The sequence below is a fragment of the Trichoderma gamsii genome (assembly GCF_001481775.2).
Source record: "Trichoderma gamsii strain T6085 chromosome Unknown Scaffold_67.2, whole genome shotgun sequence".
NCBI lineage: Eukaryota > Fungi > Ascomycota > Sordariomycetes > Hypocreales > Hypocreaceae > Trichoderma > Trichoderma gamsii.
Window position 1 is genome coordinate 56,255 of NW_020171404.1, and position 19,003 is coordinate 75,257.

General features: G+C 49.2%; 6 protein-coding genes across 6 annotated transcripts; 2 read left to right on the forward strand and 4 right to left on the reverse strand.

Moving 5' to 3' along the window:
* Positions 1–237: 237 nt before the first annotated feature.
* TGAM01_v210612 (hypothetical protein) lies at positions 238–3,205 on the reverse strand (the record flags this gene model as incomplete). Its single annotated transcript, XM_018810012.1, has 2 exons — positions 238–333; positions 410–3,205. 2 exons carry the CDS (start codon positions 3,203–3,205, stop codon positions 238–240), a joined length of 2,892 nt encoding a protein of 963 aa, XP_018656762.1.
* Positions 3,206–4,602: 1,397 nt separating this feature from the next.
* Positions 4,603–5,484, reverse strand: TGAM01_v210613 (hypothetical protein; the record flags this gene model as incomplete). The annotated part of the gene is made up of 2 exons (XM_024550836.1): positions 4,603–5,166; positions 5,230–5,484. The coding sequence occupies 2 exons, from the start codon at positions 5,482–5,484 to the stop codon at positions 4,603–4,605; spliced, it is 819 nt and encodes a 272-aa protein (XP_024404420.1).
* Positions 5,485–6,882: 1,398 nt separating this feature from the next.
* TGAM01_v210614 (hypothetical protein) lies at positions 6,883–8,635 on the forward strand (the record flags this gene model as incomplete). The annotated part of the gene is made up of 8 exons (XM_024550837.1): positions 6,883–7,239; positions 7,301–7,340; positions 7,395–7,564; positions 7,638–7,645; positions 7,707–7,862; positions 7,915–8,173; positions 8,233–8,275; positions 8,334–8,635. 8 exons carry the CDS (start codon positions 6,883–6,885, stop codon positions 8,633–8,635), a joined length of 1,335 nt encoding a protein of 444 aa, XP_024404421.1.
* A 1,124-nt stretch (positions 8,636–9,759) lies between these two features.
* Positions 9,760–11,647, reverse strand: TGAM01_v210615 (hypothetical protein; the record flags this gene model as incomplete). Its single annotated transcript, XM_018810014.1, has 3 exons — positions 9,760–9,880; positions 9,937–10,944; positions 11,007–11,647. 3 exons carry the CDS (start codon positions 11,645–11,647, stop codon positions 9,760–9,762), a joined length of 1,770 nt encoding a protein of 589 aa, XP_018656764.1.
* A 4,428-nt stretch (positions 11,648–16,075) lies between these two features.
* Positions 16,076–17,387, reverse strand: TGAM01_v210616 (RNase3 domain-containing protein; the record flags this gene model as incomplete). The annotated part of the gene is made up of 2 exons (XM_018810016.1): positions 16,076–16,999; positions 17,052–17,387. 2 exons carry the CDS (start codon positions 17,385–17,387, stop codon positions 16,076–16,078), a joined length of 1,260 nt encoding a protein of 419 aa, XP_018656766.1.
* Positions 17,388–17,622: 235 nt separating this feature from the next.
* TGAM01_v210617 (hypothetical protein) lies at positions 17,623–18,123 on the forward strand (the record flags this gene model as incomplete). The annotated part of the gene is made up of 4 exons (XM_018810017.1): positions 17,623–17,661; positions 17,713–17,918; positions 17,975–18,024; positions 18,098–18,123. The coding sequence occupies 4 exons, from the start codon at positions 17,623–17,625 to the stop codon at positions 18,121–18,123; spliced, it is 321 nt and encodes a 106-aa protein (XP_018656767.1).
* Positions 18,124–19,003: the final 880 nt, after the last annotated feature.

Here is a 19,003-nt window from a genome sequence, read left to right on the forward strand (position 1 = left end):
AAGGGTTAAGAGCGGCGCTCGCCATCCTCGTAGAGCAAAGAACCAAGCCGAAGCAAAAAAAAAAAAAAAAAAGAATGCCCAACGAGTTGGTATCATATACAAGAAGATTAAAGATGATATAGGCCAAAAATTGGACTGGCAAAAGACGCTTTGAGAACGAGGCATAAGATGAGTGCATAGAAATGACAAGATGATGGGGGCAAACGGCGTCATGGGACCAAGGTTGGTCATGATGGATTATGATTGTGGGCTTGGAGGACCTTTGGGCACTGCTTGGCTCTTTTTCAATCGGCTCAACTCCTCTTCCAGTTTTCGGTACTTGGCGCGTTCCTCCTGTTTAGTTCGTTAGTAAATTGTATCTTATGACGACGAGAGAAACGTATTCTCAATGAGCTCTTTGTGTACGTACCTTCATGTCGTCGTGGAACCTCTTCCGCTCCTCTCTCATTGACGTCCTAAACTGTTCACTGAGAAGAGCCGCACCAGCGCCAACCTTTGTCACGCCTCCTTGTGCCACGCCGACCTTGAATCGTTCACTATCCAGATCCTCCTGTAGCTTCGCGATTAATTGTCTGGACTTCTCTAGGTCTGCCTCTAAGCTGGCCTTTGCTGTGATTGCCTCATCGACCTTTTGCTCAAGATCAATCTTCTCGCGCTCAGATCCAATCGTCTCCTTGGTTATCGCCTCTAGATCTTGCACAGTACCTGCCAGCTCCTGCTTGAGCCTCTCGACTTGGCCTGTAAGCCTGACAACCTCGTTTTGGTTCGACAGAGCTGCCGCATCTGCCGCCCGCTCGGCGCGAGATCCATACGCGCCGTCTAGCTCTGCTCTGGCAAACGTGAGCTCGGTCTTGATTTCCACTAGTGTCATATTCAGCTGCTCCAGATCGGCATCCTTCTGTGCCATTTCATTCTCCTTGTTTGCGTGGTGTGCCTTCATATCGTCCATCTCTTGTTGCAGAGCCTTTGCCATCTCTTCGGCAGCTAGCTTCTCTTTGGAAACTCCATCAAGCTGAGAGCTAAGCTCAGCGAATTTCTTCTTTTCGGATTCTAACGTAGCAATCTGAGCCTCGAATGTCCCACTTCTCTCAGTATGCGCCTGGATCTCTGACCCCAGAGACTTGATTTGCGTATCCCGTGATTGAATTTCTGCCTCCAAAGATCCAATATTTGCGTCGTGGCCCTTGATTTTATCTTCAAGAGTTTCGATGTGAGCACTGCGTGCTTGGATTTCTGACTCCAGTGACTCAAGTCTGACACCAGTTGCGAGGGCTTCAGCTTCGAGAAACTCTGCCCGAGTGCTGTGTGTATGAATCTCAGCCTCAAGGGATGCGATACGATCGCTACGTTCCTGGATTTCAGCCTCCAGAGTTTCAATTCGAGCCTGGTGTGCCTGAATTTCATTTCTTAGGGCATCTGACGATCCATTTCCTGTCTCAAGTTCAGCAGTCAGAGCCTCTAATCTTGCGTCTCGTGCCTGAATCTCGGATTCGAAAGATTCAATCTTTGCGCTTCGTGTGGCCATCTCAGCTTCTAGAGATTCTATCTTCAAAGTGTGTGTACGAAGCTCTTCTTCAGAGATACCAGAAGATGATGACTGCGCCTTTTCGAGGTCTTGCAAGGCATCTGCCAGCATGTTTTGAGCGTCAGCGGCATCCTTTTCGGCTCTCTCGAGTAGGAAGCGAGTCTGATCCAGCTCGTCTTGTCTTCGTTCAAGCTCCTCGTCCTTTTCAGCGTCGGTTTTGTTGTTGAGTTCACGCTGCTGTTTGATCTGTCTCTTCAACACCGACTTCTGGTCCTTTAGCGTCGAAGCCTGAGAGTAAAGCCATTCGACCTTGGAAGAGAAGGCGATTAGGTTGTAAGTCTCATCTGCATCAAATGCATCGTCATCGGACGTGTCATCGTCATCCACCATCAATCCTTTGTCGGCGCGATGTTTCCGACGTTCTTCGTTCCGTTGCTTCTTTTCAGCGAAGCCCGACTGCATCTTATCCCAGAGTCCGACCAAGACAGACTCGATACGTTCAGCGGCGCCATCGTCCAGCTGATACATGCCGCCATTATTGCTACCACTGCTAACAAAAGACTCTTGCTCTGCTTGTACGGCAACCAGTCCGCTTTCCAGATAGTCGATTTGCTTTCTGAGCATGTCACCGGCTTTCAACTCACCAGTGATTGATTCCCGGGGAGGCTCCAGGTAGTCACCGTTCACTTCAGGGTTGAATTTGATAATGGTCTCCCGAAGCGAAAGACTTAGGCTTTCCAGCTTTTGCTCCATGTCGGCCACAAGATTGACTAGCAATGAGTTTTCCTCTCGAGCCTTATCAAGCTCTCCTCGAATCTGGGAAGCTTGTCCTCGAACAGGAGACTTAAGGGGTATATCAATTGCCGATGGCTGCAGTCCCTCGAGGGAATCAAGCTGGTAGAGATTTGGATCTTCGAAATAATTCTCTTCCATGGCACGCGCTATGCTATCTCGGCCTTGAGAGTAGGTATATAAGCTTTCCGGGCTACCAGGAATGCCGTTATCGTTTTGCAAGGCCCGTGCCGCGGCTCTCTTGGACGCCTTGTGAGTAAGTTGAAGGATACCAGCAGTGTGTTGAAGCAGACGCCTCTGAGGCCCCAAGAGGCTCTTCTCGAGATTAAAAAGTTCGCGCGACAATTCCTCGCATGTCTTCTCAGTTGCCTCTCTCTCCAGCTCCACCTCTTTGGCCCTAGGATCGTTCAGAAGCTCTTCTTCAGATTTTCCGGCGGCGTAAAGCTTGGCCATCGATACCGCTGCGTCTCGATATTTCGATTGGATGGCCAGATTGGCTCTTGTGGGTTCTATCCGTTGCTCTAATAACTGGCACTGTTTCTTCAGCCTATCAACCTCCTCTTGAGATAGGATTTCATATTGTTTGCTGTCGTAAAGCGCAGTTTCGGTAAGCAAATGTACTTGGATCGGATCTTTTAGATCGGCGAGCGATCCATTCGGCACATTGCTGGGATCCATCTGGAACACGTCAATACAAATTTCAAGCTTGCCTGATGTGGCCGGCGCATGACCTACTGGTTCTTCCGGCGTGGCAGTGTTGCCATATCCATTGGGCCCGTCCTTCTCAAATGCCGCTGCCATAGAGTGATCGCCGTGGCTTGAAATTGGTGTAGATATGTTGGAAACCTCGTCCTCGTAAGAGCTTCGCTCCGTCTGATATCCGTTCATGGTGGGTGTCCGTTTTCGTTACGCGTTTGTTCGTATTAGCACATTAGATGGTAGGATTCAAAGCTCGATATTTGCTGTTACTGCGTCGTGCAGCTCGATACAGGTTCAGAGGGCGAATAGCAAGGCGTTATCGAAGCCGTAGTCAATATCGTGAGAAGCGAGCGTCGAGTTCTTCGTAGTCAAGCAAGGATACGCAGCTGGCGCAAAGACGCACTTTGAGCGACGAGGTCCAAAACCGAATCTAAAGCCAAGCCCAAAAAGCAAACGAAACTGAGACCAAAAAAGAAGCCAAGACACACTTGCGCAGCGGCAGCGTCCTAAACGACGGGACAGCCGTGATTAGCCTAAGCCAAACGACAGTTGGAGGTTGGAGGTTGGTGGTTTCGTAGATCGAGAGGGGGGCAAAAAGAAAAGGAAAGGAGCTGGTGGCTGCTCTGCTCTGCTCTGACAGGGCCCAATCGCAGATTACGGCGGACGAGGGATGCCAGATGCCAGGCACAGGCGCAAGGTGCCTTATTTGGAGGGCCCCGGCACCGCTAAAGGTCCAGCGTCGGGCGGGTGCCACAGCGCTTCTGCTGCCCTGGAATGGGGGATTTTGAGGGGAGCTGCAGGCACTGAATTTAGCCCCTCAGCCTATGCACGGCGTATGCAAGGGAAAAAGCCCTCCTCGCATCCACCATTGGCCGTGTCGCCAGCCCGGGGAGCTTGTACTGGGGGCCGAGATGATGTTAGAGGCGCTTTTACCCCTGAAAGCTGGACCTTCTGCCATCCCGCCGCTAGCCCGGATGGAGAAAGGCCTGTGGCTCCGGCTGCCGAGCTATCGGTTTGCGCTCGTAACATTGAGGCTTTCTCTTGTGCTGCTTTTCAGCTCTATGCAGCCAAAGATCCTCTTCATTTCCGCACGTCTGCCTTAGTTCAGAAAGAAAAAGGCTCATGTTCTGTCTGACTGATAGAAATTACGCAGCTTTAACTGGCGTCTTCTTGCGCTCACGGACTAGGCGTGTCTGGGGCCGGGTGCTCTAGGCCCATCATCATATGTCAGTCTGGAGCTGCGGGTACAATTAATTTCCCACGTTGCGAGATCCCCGAAATGGCCTATCCACTTTCATTAGATGATCCTAGGGCTCCGTTACGTACGCTGAAAGCAGTCAAAATGTTTCATGGAAAAGGAAACAATCTAGCGCGCTCATACGGAGTACGGTAATCGAAAACGCAAACTCTTCACATGTGACGTTGGACGCTAGCATCATTCGAAACAGGCCAATTGATGTCATTGCACAGACCAATCATGGCTAGCCTCTGACATTGCAATACATGTAGTTGGAGCAGTGTAAATTTTTATATTACCAGTTCATCAATAAATCGACATATGTACTACATGTTGCTATGCTGGTTTTCTATAATGCTTCTCGGAATTGGTCCATGATTTGCTGGCCCATGGTACGCCGTCGATCAGTCTGGCCTTCGTTTTGGTTTTGGACGCCGGTTGACACTCCTGTTGCTGGATTCTCCCCCTCCAATCTTCGCCGTAACCCTTCAAATTCTGCACTTCTCCTGTAGGAGCCTGAGCCAACAATCCATCCTGGTAGCCTCCAAGATGTAAAGGACGTGGGCAGGAACCCCACCCTCCAAGAATACCCCAAAACCCAGCCAGCCATAGCTCCGAGAACAGAGCCTGGCCACTGCAGTAGGGCTAGATGAAAGGCGATGTAGTACTGGTAAGATTTGTCTGATAGCGTCACACCGGAAAATCGCTCGTTTGTTGGCGGCGCTTGGGAAAATGCAATCCGGTACTTATACATCTGCGGGACGATGGAGTGAAACTGGGCCAAGACCGCAAAGATAATCGCCGTCGGGCCGGCCGGCATGTAGTTGAACAAACTCGGGGCTATGGGTCGAAGGATGGTAAGAATGAGCGGCGGGAATAGAGCCGTAAACAGCGATGAAAGGATTATGAATGACTGTAGGGTTACGTTTGTCAGTAGACTGCATCATCCTACAAGCTCCAACAGCAGACCACTTACGGCATATTTCCTCGATCCCCACATCCGTTCAACGACCCTGAGATTGTACAGCGATATAGCCGCAAACAATACTTCCGTTGAATTCAGATAGCATAGTTGGTAGGAAAGAAGTCGCCAGAATTGTCGATACCGAAAAAGGTGTGTATCTATGAGGATGTAGAAATATTGTTTCGCATCGAAGAGACTGGCGGCTATCGAGATGGAGACTAGACCCAAGACAGTCAGTCTGGTCACTGGGGCGTTGGTGAACGTCATGGTATGTTTTGTAGTCGTATTGTTGTTTGCGTGCGCCTCAGATTTTCATGCTGGAAGACGTTATGAAAGCGGTATGGGCTATATATACAAGTTCGGGGGCGGATAGCTTGCTGCGCATGTGCCGTCGTTGATGGAGAGGAGAGAGGCGGCTATAGAGGGTGGGATCACTCGAGATTTCGATTTTGGCAGATGCAGTCAGGCTGATACTGCCCAGTGATGACGCATTACCACTGTGAGAAGTTATCGTCCAAAGGCGCAGCCTCGTGGACTTGAGACTGAAGCAGATGAAGTTCGATGCGACAGCTTGAGCAGTGACGACAAGCAGCTAAAGGTGTCACTTTCGCGATCACGTGGACAGCGTAGCTTACCCAAGGGAGTAGTATTGCAAATCATGGTCCGGGAAACATACGAGATAAACCGACTGCCTCAGAAAATAATAAATTCTGCAACAATCGGTAGCATGGAATTGGATGCTAGCCTATTTTGTATCACTCCCTTCTGTCTTTCGCTGTACAGCTTTAAAGCTCATGGTGAAATGGCTCAATGGAGCTGTTCAAGCACAGTGCGACGGCTTAAGGAACATTACCTTTTACGTATTGTATTTACGGGCTGATAGGCTGCTTGCTCCTGCATGGCTCGCTTCGTGGCTCCACTTTCTAGGATTCTCGTACAGTAATTATTCCTAGATTTGTACTGTAAGTTTCGCGCCGAACTATCGCATGGTCCGAGTTCTGTTTACATGCACCCGTTGGCCGTGTCTCTTTCGCGCTCACAGCCTCCGTTGTTCTCCAGACACATATCATGTTCATTAATCAGATTACACGATCTTCGGCAAACACCGTCTAATCACATCCAATTGATACCCAAGCTAGAGAGCACCTTCGGACCATCGAGTCGTTTTACATTGCTGTTCCGACTCCAGTCGCAAGCACAGACCGCGCATATCGGGATCTATTAGAATCGCCTAAGACAGAAAAAGGCAGCGCTCTACTGGACCCCTCCACGCCCATCAGCGCTTCCAGACCCTTAGTGACGCAAAGAGGAAGCAAAAGAAGGAAGCACCGAAGGAAAAAGTCTTCTGTCGCATCCACCCAGTCCCAGTGGAGTGAGTGTATTAGGAATCAACCGCTGACGGCCTTAACCGCTCCACGCCAGCCAGTTTTACCGCCACTGCTCCCGCCGCTATTCCCGCCCCAGCTCCATCCTCTCGGCTGCATGCCATTCGCCCGCGATGCCTCTGGCCAATCTGGGGTCGCTGTTCCTGGACAATGTCGTGTTCCTGATTCACCTCATTTATGTGCACCTCGCCCTCGCCCAAGCTGAGCCCAGCCAGATCCTGATGATCCATCTGCTGTCCACGCTGGGCAACCGCCGTCACGACAATCTCGACCCCCCGCCATGGCCGCCTCTCAGCGTCGTGCCATGGTAGCCGACGGCTACGAGTCGCCCACTGAAGATAACCAGCCATCCTTCTTCTATGGCTCGACTCCCACGGCATCTGGGACTAACACGCCAGCCAGGATGTCATTCTCGGCTCCAAACCTTACGCGTGCGGCCTTCCTTGCTCAGGGTTCTCGGCGTTCACATGTTGGTCTCCATCCTGCAGGTCGAGATATAAACCACGACGGAACCCCAGTTTCACATACCCCTCCAAATCTTGATACCGTCATACTAGACAAGGAGAATCAAGCTTTGCCTCGCCGAGTCGGCCTGCGGGACCGCATTGCCTGCTATCAATGGACTTTCTTCACCATGGTATGAGCGGCGAATTAACCAATCGTCTTTGGATCTGCAGCTCATTTTCATTCTTTCACAGACAATGGCTACCGGAGGAGTAGCTAGTGTACTTCATGGATGTATGTATAATGTTCATCTCCTTCATATGCAGTATCTTTCTGACCAGATACAAGTGGTTTACAGGCCGGAATGGGTAACTGGGTTTGGCATCTTCTTCTGCCTGCTCAACATTGTGTTTTTCCTTGCCAACTGTGTCTTTCTCTCTATGCGGTTTTATCTGCGGCCTGGAAGCCTTACCAAGTCCTTTACTGATCAAGTTGAATCGTTATTCATCCCTGCTTTTGTAAGTCTACCTGGCCTACGCTCACTGTGTACCGCTGTAACGTACTAGGGACTAATATATTCCTATGCTATAGTTCGTCTCGTAAGCAGCCTTGCTTCCCATAGCTGGTCAATTGGATCCTAAATTACTTACCCGTGTCTAGTATTGCAGTCATTCTTACCAACGTCTGCCAATATGGCGTTCCACATTGCGGTGTCTGGCTCATTAAAACACTGCAAGTCCTATTCTGGATATACACTGGGCTGAGCGCCATTGCCAGTGCTGGACTGTATCTCATCCTTTGGTCAACACTGTACGAGTTTGTGATTTTCCACATTTTTTGGAACATTTTGTCTTACTTATAACAACAGAATATTTCCGATCCACATGATGACTCCTACTTGGGTATTTCCCGCATATCCTCTCCTGCTCACGGCACCGTTTGCCAGCAATCTCATCTCAGCAGCTTCTGACGCAGGTCATATTGACGTGCTATATGCTCCCGCTATTGCTTTCTCGGCAGTTTCCACCCAAGGCACGGGCTGCTTAATTTCTCTCATGATATCTGCCGCCTTCATCTATCGATTGATGACCCAGAAACTGCCTCGGGACTTTCAGCGACCTGGTGTCGTAAGTTTCAGTTTTACGAGCAATCTTCTTTATCAAGCTTGGATACTGATTTTCTAAAGTTCATTTCTATTGGACCTTATGCTTTCACCGCGGGATCAATTGGTTGGTTAAAGACACCTTATCAGATCAAACGTTCAGACCAAACTAACTCTCTTTGAAGCACAGCTTGGTAGTGAAGCCAATGTTATCCTTCCATCGAATTTCCTTGGCACAGAACATAGCGTCGAAATTGTGAAAATCATGGCTCTGCTCGTTGCCCTTTGGTTCTGGGGCCTTTCCATGTGGTTTTTCCTGGTATCTGTCGGATCACTTTGGAAGTACCTGCGGGCGCGGAAGGGTATGCCATTCCAAATGACCTGGTGGTCATTTGTATTTCCAAACACGGCTCTTGTAAGCTTCACTGACTTCCTTGTCGTTCTCCGTGTGCTCATCTCACACACTTTCTCTGACTCACACTTTTGATGAATTCATTCTAGGTTACCGCCACTGAAATTATGGGGAATATCTTTGAGAACAGAGGACTGCAGCTTTTTGGATGTGCCATGACAATTGCTCTCATCATCGTATGGATCATCATCTTCTTGACGATGATGATATGTCTCAAGCAAAAGAAATTGCTCTGGCCGAAGTCGAACTCCTAATCTTGCTTTTTGCTTATTTTACCTTCACATGATAGACAGCGATAGATACCCTTTGTACCCAGCCTTGTTAATGTTAATTGAGTCGTAAAACCTACCGTTTATCCACGCCCATCACAGTACCTATCCGGATATGCGCCAAAAAAAGAAATAGACAAGCAAAGGAGGAGAAATCATATTTTTATCAATTAAAAATGAACCAAAAAATGAATTGCTGCAATAGCAATTTAAGGGGTCTGGCCGGGGATTGAACCCGGGACCTCTCGCAAGCAAGCTGTAGGGTTTACCCTAAGCGAGAATCATACCACTAGACCACCAGACCGTATTGGATGTTGGGTTTCCTGGCTTGTAAAAGAATCTATAAATTCATTGCTTACACCGCAGCAAAAGATTGCCATTCCCCTCGAGATACGCGAAAGTCAAGCATCAAAAACCCTTTTCCAACAATAAGTAGGCAAATGTTTCAATTAAAACACAAGCCATGCATAGTCTGCTGTGAATCAAAAACTCGCCATATGATATCCCGCGTTTCTTCATATCGCCACATCAAGAATAAAACAATTAGACTGTAAATATATAAAAAGACCAAAACAAAGCCCAACGCACTCCCCAACACCGCACTTGGGACCGCCAGCGTGATAAAGATAAAATGTTGCAAAATCGTCAAGTTTCCTAATTCCTCCCTGCCCTTCTTCCCGTGTCACCTTCCGCTAGAACCGTACGCCATGCATTTCACAACGCTCCCCCTACTAATGTTGCCGCAGCAAGCTGTTTGCGCAAAGGAAGAGTAGCATATAGAGATCTGCTCGCTTGCTGCTTCTTTGCCGGATGTAATATCTATCGCTGCTGTAATTAAGCATCGAAAATAAAAATCAACCTAGTTCATCGGAATCGTTACAAAAAATAGTTTGTACAGCTAATAATGGCGTCGTCACCACAAAGCATAATCTAAAGCCTGGCTCTTGGGTCTTGGTCTGTCGTAGCATCTAAGTTGATTGTGACGTCGCCCGTCTTCTCGCTTGACTTATCAGCGTGGCCAAAGAAGATGACCTGGACAGTCAAGTCATCCCTACAACAAGTTAGCATAAGAGTCAGTTGAAGGTACTAACGGAATAGGTTACTCACCGATAACGTCTGGAAAAGGGTGACGGCAGAGTTAGAAGAGCGCAAACTTGCTCATCGTTGGTCCCGCCGAGCGCATTGCGAACAAGATGAGTTGCGGCATTCTTGTCTCTGACGACAAACCGGTCCCTTGCATCTGGGTCTATTCCCCACTGCTGAAGGCGGATCGGCGTCTTCCCATCAAAGCCTGAGGCACTTCTGCCCTGTTCCACAGGCAGCGGTTTGTTCTGGGATCCAAAGACTTTGGACCATGCCCTGTCAAACTGCGAGCTTGATTTTCCCGACTTTTGCGTCTCAATCCATTGGCCGACAAGGCCTACGACCTCTTCATTTGTCAACATTTCCCACAGTCCATCTGTGGCAAGGACGACGAAATCGCCGTTCTCTGGCTCGATCTTGGTCGTAGTAACAACGGGCTCCGCCGTAACGTAAGGGGGGGTCTTGAGTAGAGGTGAGGGGCTTCGGCCAAAGAAGTTCTCGCGAAGCCTTCCAGCAACATCACGACTCCACTTGTAGACTGCATCTCCGAAAGCACGAGTTGGCTCCAACCCACCCAGGACGCGGCCGTTTCTAATAACATGTTCTTCGCCAGGGTGCTGCATCCTCATGCGAGCAACTTCCGTCGGGTTATTTCCCGTCTGATCTTCTGAAAGGGGAGTAGCTGTCCATTTGCCAGTTTTTGATCGACGTCCCAGGACGGCGCGAGAGTCGCCTGTGCATGCTACACGCAGAAGTTCACTTCTGCTATCGTAGAAGGTTAGCAAAGCGCAAGAGCCGGACAAGGCAGGTTGCAAAAGCTCGGCAGCCATAGCTTTAGAGCTAGCCTTGAAGACCTTTTCGACACTCTTATGCACAATCTCGTTGTCCAGGCGGGTGAAACCGGCCTTGATGGCTGACTCAATGGCTTCGGGGGGTGGCGCATTATTGGTGGCGGCTTTGTAAGTGCTGTTCAACTCTCGAGCAACGTAGCTAATGAGGCTTTCACGCAAAGTTGCAGACGTCGTCCAGCCCCTAAAAATGATATCATATTAGCCAAAAGAGTAAGACAACAACAAGGCACAGATGCAACTTACGAGTGGCCGTCAAAAACTCCCCAAAACATCCAATCGCTGCTGCTCACTTGCTCTTCCTCAGTAGCTGCTCGATTCGGCACTTCAACAATTTTCTCAGCGTGATCGTCCTCAATTGGATCATTGCTCCCCAGCTGGACCAGGTCGTAGCGCGTAACGCCCTGGCCGCGATTGACCCAAAAGGACTCCTCCTGCCTGCGCAGCTTTGCCGTAGCCTGCTCCGGCGTCAACATCTCCACTATCCTACGGCCGTCCTCGGTGGCAGTCTTGTAGAGGGGTCCCTCGCCCACGATGGTTCCCTGTGTCAGCTCGTCGGCTCCGACAACCAAGACGGTGCGCGTCGGCACAGCATCGGCCGCTCCCTGCGTGGACGTGAAGGCTCGCGTAACAGCCTGGCTCCCGGACAGAATGTCGGCGCCGTTGTAGTACCAGGCGCCGTATCCCAGGATCAGACCGGAGGCCAGCGCAGCGGGCAGACGACGGACGTACATGGACGACTTCAGAGGCTCATTGGCGGAGCTGTGGTGTTGCTGGCGGGCGTTGCTGGTGAAGAAGTGGAGGTGGCTGCGGCGGGCGGACCGCACTGGGTTTCGGACGCTGGAGTGGTGACTTGTCCGGAACGCCCTGACAGCAGCACGATGCATCTGGATGACGGCGGCGCAGGACTGTGGGAGCTGACTTGTGTATTGGGGTTGCGATTCTCCGTCTTCTGCCTCGGATGGAGCTGGCAGGCCGCGGGACAATCTGGTAGTGCTAGTGTAGGAACTGGGAAGTATGGCGACTTGCGAGCTGGCACGGTGGAAGAGGCACTGAGCTAGGCTGGGATGGGGCCTAGCGCATCCGATTCGGTGCAGCCGCAGCGTGGTTGGGTCCCCCAAACGGGCGGAGAACGGTACGTACCTGCAACAAGCTTCGAGATGCCCACAGTGCGGTGTGCCGAGGTGGCGCGTGCTTCGATGAGCATGGAAACAGCAACAAGCTCATTTCGGGACAATACCCTGGACCCCTGCGAATGTTTACTTAGGGAGGCAATACGAAAACATCTGCCGGTAAAAGGGTCAGATAGAAGTGCCGTGGCAGCTGTATAGCTCAGCCAGTATAAAGCATTCTACTAGGTATTGCGATGCATGCTCATGAGAATCTAGAGAGAACAACAATGATATCCTCCAACGTGGTGGTGGTTGTAGAGTAACGTCTAGACGTATTTATATACAGTCTTACCTGTATACCTATTTGTTAAGCTCATGCCCATATACATAGCAAGTAACACTATATTCCATCGACAGCTAATATTCATCGTCCATAAGCGCGGCCAATCGATTCTCCCAACGGCAGGCCCGACAAATTCTAACCTGACAATGGCTGACACAGCCTACCCATGTACCGAAACAATATCCACAAAGTTGGCAAGTTGGCTTCAGTGTGTCGCCGAGTTTCACCCAACGATGCCGGCACGCACTGATGGTTTTCTTTCGAGCAAATCTAGCAGCAGAATCATCCGCGATGAGAGATCTGGGTGTATGGGGAGTTGAAGAAGGTATGAGAGCTGGGGCAAGGCCGTTGATATTTATGTCTCCCAATAGATCGATCTCTTGCGTTTTGTGCTGGACGTCCGGTTCATTTTCTTGAGTGTGATCTGTGTAGCTTATCAGCATATTAGGATTCATTACGCATTAAAGGGACTGCCATAGGATTCCACATTACCTGGTATATCTAAGAGGCTCTGTCTGTCCACTCGACACAGATTATGATAGTCTTCAAGAACGTCTTGACAAGGGAGGATGACTTGGCTGCTCAAATTCTGATTCGCACATCGATGACATATCTAGTGAGATTTATGAGTTGAGCAGAATGCCTGTTCCAGCACATGGGCCCGGCCCAAATGAAGGGAACAGGCAGGGAACTGCCGATCAAATAACTATATAGATATGCGTTAGGCCTTATAGGTTTAGGATTCACAGAGAAATATATCGTGGGTGACATACGTCGAGGAGATTTGCGAGCGCACGGCGGCCCTACACACCAACGACCTCGGACTAGAGATGCATTGTAAGAAAATTTGTTGGCATATAGATGTAACAATATGATAGCATGCTCACATTGTAGGCTTCTTGAATCGCGAGAACAACATCATCAACAGGGTCCATCGTGGAGTGAGAAAGAGAACTGGCTATCGGAGGGCCAAAATTGAAACATAACATGGAATAAGGAAGACATGAGAGAACCCCCAAAAATGACGAAAGAAAGGGAGAGTCAGGAAAGTCAAGAAGAAGGTTAAAGGAAGGTGGGACTTTGGGATCACGGCTTGATGCCTTAGGTTGAGGGAGTTCGCATTGAGTCCTCCTGCCCTGGCTTAAATTTTTTTTTGGCACAATGTTGATCTCTAGCACATTTATAGCAATGCGTAGCAGTACAAGCAGAGCGTTTCTACAAAGTAGTGTAGAATCTTGGGATGTATATATAATCTTTGTAGAAATATAGTATCCAAAATGTGATATTATTCAGAATTTGGATATATATTGACCTCTATAGTCTATATAGTATCTGTTGTACAGCCCAAGCAGTAATAATTTAGAGGTAAAAGGCGTTTAATTTAGTAGCAGGTCGAATGAATAGATTTTGACTTGAATCGTGAAAAATATGTGCATGGCAATTCGTGACGGGGCATGGAAAATCGCGGATGATAGCCCGCATTAATGTAATATGATGGCTCTCCCTGGACGCTTTCTTTTGACCAAGGCTTATGTACAGTCGGCTGTGAGTCCCTCTTCTGTTCACCTGGACGGGAGAATCTTTTTGACATATTCCCTGACAAGCCGTAATGCCGCTCGTACAATATCTTCGAGCCGTCGGTCCTTTCTACTCCGCATCCAGACGAGTATTATGCACAACACGACGCAATCGATCAAGAGGTGCTTCATGATGACGAATATGAGCCATCTTATCCAAGAAGGGAAGCTCTTCTCCTTTTTCGATTTCCACTCCCGCCCCGTGGCAATTTGTTCGCGGAGCGCCGCAACTTCTGCGGTGAGCTTGGTGATGGCTCGTTCCATTTTCCTTGTCCATCGGCTGTTCTGAAGACTGATCTGGCGTTCTTCTTCGTCCCTGGCTACTGCGTCTTCGTCATCCTCGTCAATTTGCCTACGTGATCGTAGTTCGATATCCTGCTCGCTCATAGGACTGAGAATCTTCATTGGCCCATCGCTGCCACTCCTAGGCTGGTGGAAAACATGTGAGGGGTCGCTTGGGTTGGCTGATGAGGAATCGGAGCTGGCAACGTTGTCTTTGATTTGGTTCCAGACAAACTCTAGTTCAGCAACGAGTTCCCTCCCATCTCTGCTTAAAGGAGTTAACTTCCATGTGCATGTATAACAAGGTGGGGGGGATTCATGGCGAGTGGGCTACTGCTAGGTACTCACGATGTGTTTGCGTATTTGTGCATGGTCTCGATCAGCGCCTCGACATATCGTCTCTTGGACTCGGTCCGGGTCAGTCCTTTTTGTGAGTTCCATGCATCCCACTTATCCCGCTCTTTCTGCAGCTCGTCCGGGGCCAGCCCTGACCCAGCCGTGGGCATCTCCATAACGCCATCTACATCCCCTTCCATGGCCTGCTTGTAGAGGCCATAAAGCCGTAGCCGCTCAGACGGGGGCGGCCGAGATGCTCCAGTCTTGGGTATTTTCTTGACGGTGTTTAAGGCATGAACAAAGACTCGATCTGCAGCATTGGGCGGCGGTCAGCATGTACCATTGCGGGCACATCGTGGGGAAAAGGAATGCGACTGCGATTATACCCACCCACGGAATCCGCCATCGGGGGCGGCTATGACGGGGAGCCTTGCTGCTCCTAACGGAATTGATGCAATCTCTCGAAAGCGTCAGAAAACAAATATTGTTTTGAACTTTGCAGCAACTTCTTTTTCCTTTCTCCTTCGACCCGTGGGGGTTTTCGTGGCAAATGGGCGGCAGTCGTTGGGAGGGCTCAGGCACCGATTGCGTATTTGGATTCGTTGATCTGGAGAGGCTATTCGATGGGCGATAAGGACCGAGGGACGGAGTCGAGACAGATTGAATGCGACACCACAGACCAGCGCAGAGACAGGCGCTTTCCTTGGGGAAGATGACGCAGGTTGAGGGCCGGCAGAGGAGAGACGGGGGCGATTAGTCGGAGCAGCGGATGTCAAGATTACGATTATGTATTGTGATCATAGGAACAGTAGCTTTTTTGGCCGCTCGGTTTTGTCGTGGACCGGCTCCCAATTGAACCTCGGCGCGCACGCGCTCTAAGCCGTGGGACTTGCGACGCTACCGGCCAGGGGGCTCGGCTGCTGAGAACGAACGAGTGTGGCTCCCAGCTGAGCGTCATCGGGTGGGGGGTATGCGATACCTGCGGCGACACGTGAAAATCGCTGGTATGCTTAGTAAACGGTACCTCGAAGCTGGGGTGTTCTCGACGCTGCGGATGGTACCGTGAATGTTTTAGTCCAGTTTTACCCCAGATTCCATTACATGCGGCATTCCAGCTGTTGCGTCTGAGGAGCATCTTGCGTTCATGGCGGAAAAGCACTAGTCCAGTCACTTTAACGGTGCTAGTTTCAATATCTGCCCTAATCTTATGCGCAAAAAGACAAACAGAAAGCGAAAGTAAGCGATGATTCCATAATTATGTAACTAATAGTAACAGATATTTTCACCTAGTTGCGACACGGACGCCATACATCTGCTATACGGTAGTAGCACCTACTGGTTATACAGGCCAAGGTTGCACATATCGGAACACCAGGCTCCCCAAACGCATGATGCCACAGGTGGTTACGAGCTGGCGATGATGGCGAGATGTTTCGCCAATAGCCATTCACGGCTGTGTCTCAGCTTTTCATAGGTACCTAGTTATATCATTACAAATGCGCATGTGAACGCTGCTCGTCTATTAAGTAATGTTCCTATCCTCTACGATTAAATAGGTACACAATAATCAATCCCCTGTGCAGTGATCCCAGTTCCAGCCCTTCACATTATAGGGGAGCACTCCAATATCCATTCATCTTTGCCCAAGAACCTAACCATAAACCGCTATCCCAAAAGTCTGTCAACAAGTGCATTGTCGTCTCTGGCCTGTATATATTGTCTCTTCTTTTCCTCATATGCCTGTATCAGTCGCTTGTTCTGTAATGCCGCTTCGGCAGCTTTCTGGCCAGCTTCTTTCTTGCTCAGGGCTGTGCCGACTGCTAGTAGTCTCCCTACCTCGCCGTAGCCGGTTAAATAGGCTCCGACGGTATAAAGAGGTAGTTTCAAATGCCTGTCCCTTTTCTCGCCGGGGAGATCTTTGTAGTCAATGCTGACTCCCTTGGTCACAATTTTGACACTCAGCCGCTGTTTAGAGTTCTTTTCTGTTGCCTCCACTCCGGTTGATTGAGTTTCGCGGCGCCGCTTTGCAGCCTCTGCTTTTTCAATATCCTCCTTGATCGCTCTACCCCAGAGGGCTTTGAGCCACTCCACCACTTTAACAAGCCCCTCTTGAGGATCCGAGAGAATAACAGCCGCGACGTAGGCTTCAAACATGTCGGCTTGCGTCTTCAGCAAATCTTTGTCTTTTGATCTGCCCCTTCCGAGCCCCCCACTTGAATCAAAGTGATTTGGAAGCTTGGCTCGCTTCTCCATGTCATAATACCGGAAATATTCGGCAAGGGTGATATTTCGAATCAATCTCTCGCGTAGCTGAGACAAAGGCCCGGACCGCAGCTTTGGAAATGTCTGATGGATGAGAGAACTCGCAATCAGCTCAAGGTAAGCGTCTCCAAGCCATTCTAGACGCTCGTAGCTGAAGTCCATGCCTAGACCTGGGTGCGTAAATGCTTCTTCGGCAAGCTTTGGGTCAAGAATTGGAGGTAAAGGAGGCCATTCTTGCGATATTTCTGAGGAGATCCATGGTGTCACAGTGACAGGAGACAGAACCGGTATATTTGGTGAGTCTTGGGCAGCTCCTAAGGCGGTACTCTTTGCCAATGATTAGCCGAATGAATTTCTGTATGAAAGATACAGTACATACCGTGGATGTCTCCTTCGCTAGAGGCCTGGCCGTCTCGGTGATGGGCTCATCAATAGACCCAATAATCTGAAATGATGGAAGTAGCCGCCTGGTCAGTCGTGATAAATTTGAGTTTATTGTTCCAATTTGGAAATCTGTAGGGTTTGTGCTCTGCGAAAATTGTCGCTTTAATGATTGAAGACAGTCAACCAGCTCATCTGCCTGCTCAGCAAGTAACGCTAGCGCTTGGCTTGTGGTCTTGACACTGATAACAAATTCTGTATCATTTCGGAAATCGTCAATCTGTTGACGTTTGGCCCGATTGTCTACTGATGATGTATTATGCCGTTTAGACATTTTAAGAATGATACCACAGCCCAGGATATTACGATAGGAAATTCTTCGCGTTTGATGTAAAATATAGAGAGGGTGGGCTGATGGGGATTCTTAGAGCGAAAAGAAAATCGCCTACGTTGAAGCGCGCCGATGAGACTAGTACCGATAGGGTATAGCCAAATCATTTTCTGGTGTGCATCAAACTTCAATTCAACGTCCAAAGTTGATCGCAGCATTCGAGATCAAGCATGTAAAGATGAGTGTCCCTCGAGCGCGGTTAGTAGATTTGATGAAGGTAAATAATCCACACGCTGTCTCTCTCCATGCTTCCACTAATATTTTATAGGCGCAATGCCAAGTCTTTGCCACGACATTCAACCCTGAGGGGGTTCGCATGGGCAACAAGGTCTTGCGACAGCGATTAAAAGGCCCAGCGCTCGCTGCTTATTACCCCCGGAAGCTGGCATCGATCAAAGACGTGAAGCGAGAGTTTGGCCCGGTGCTTGCCACATGGGACGAGGCCGAGGAAGATCGGTTCGAGTACATTGAAGAGTAGGTGCACTGGAAAGAAGATTCGATAGAGCAGTTTGCTGAAACCACAATTACAGGCTCAAGCAGCGTGGAAAGAGTGCGCCGAAGAAGAAGAAGGGTCCTCCTGGTACGTCGCATGCACAACTCCTTTTTAATTGGGAATATTCACTTGGAATACCGGTCAACTAACAATCCCGCAGCTCCCACTCCTGGAAAGAAGCGATGATAGCAACATCGTTGGCTTGAGAGGGACCATTTCCACATTACCATGTCCAATTAATATGAACATGGACGTTATATGACCCATGGAGGTATGGCCTTTTTTTTTTTTTTTGAAAAAAAAAAAAAAGACGAAGGATACGACAGCTCAGAATCTTGTGTTGCTTGAAAATGTAAAACTGGCTGTATGATATAGTCATCTTATCAGTTCATATCAGTCGATCTGATTGTGCTGCGATACTCCAAAAAGATTTATTAGAAGAAATGTATGAATAGAGACATTGTACCCAATTAAGTTGTCGAATGAAGCGAAAGCTGCCTGAGTTCCAAGTATACCTCCTAATATACACCTTCTGGAGAAGAGACAGCGTATAACTAATGTTTGCGCCACACGTGCAATGGTCCTCATGCGTTTACCCACACACATGTGCGTAGTATCTTTCAGATTGTAGACCTTCTAAGATACCGTTGTGACTTCGCGGACTGGACACTGTTAATATTCAGTAAATAGTCCCATGCCGTTTCCACCCGTAACTATCGTGATGCAGCACGGAGGACTAGAAACAAAGAGTTAAAGTACTGGCCCCTGTAACGGTTGTTTGGGGCTGGTAGTGACTCACTGATGAGTGGTTCGCCGCAAAATTTCTGGCCGTTTGCACACTTGCACATATAGCATCCAATAATGAGCACGGGTCTTTTACTCTTAGCCTTTCACTGGCCAACCAACCCTGTTCCCTCTAAGCCGCCGGGGTATCTAATTCCTTTTTATAGCAGGACTTTGAATTGTTGCAAGTGTCAGCATTTCTTGTTTATTATTTCTCTCTACTTACGGACCGCCCCAAAGCTTTACTTGTCACTCTCAGCCATCACTGGCGTATAAACCAAGG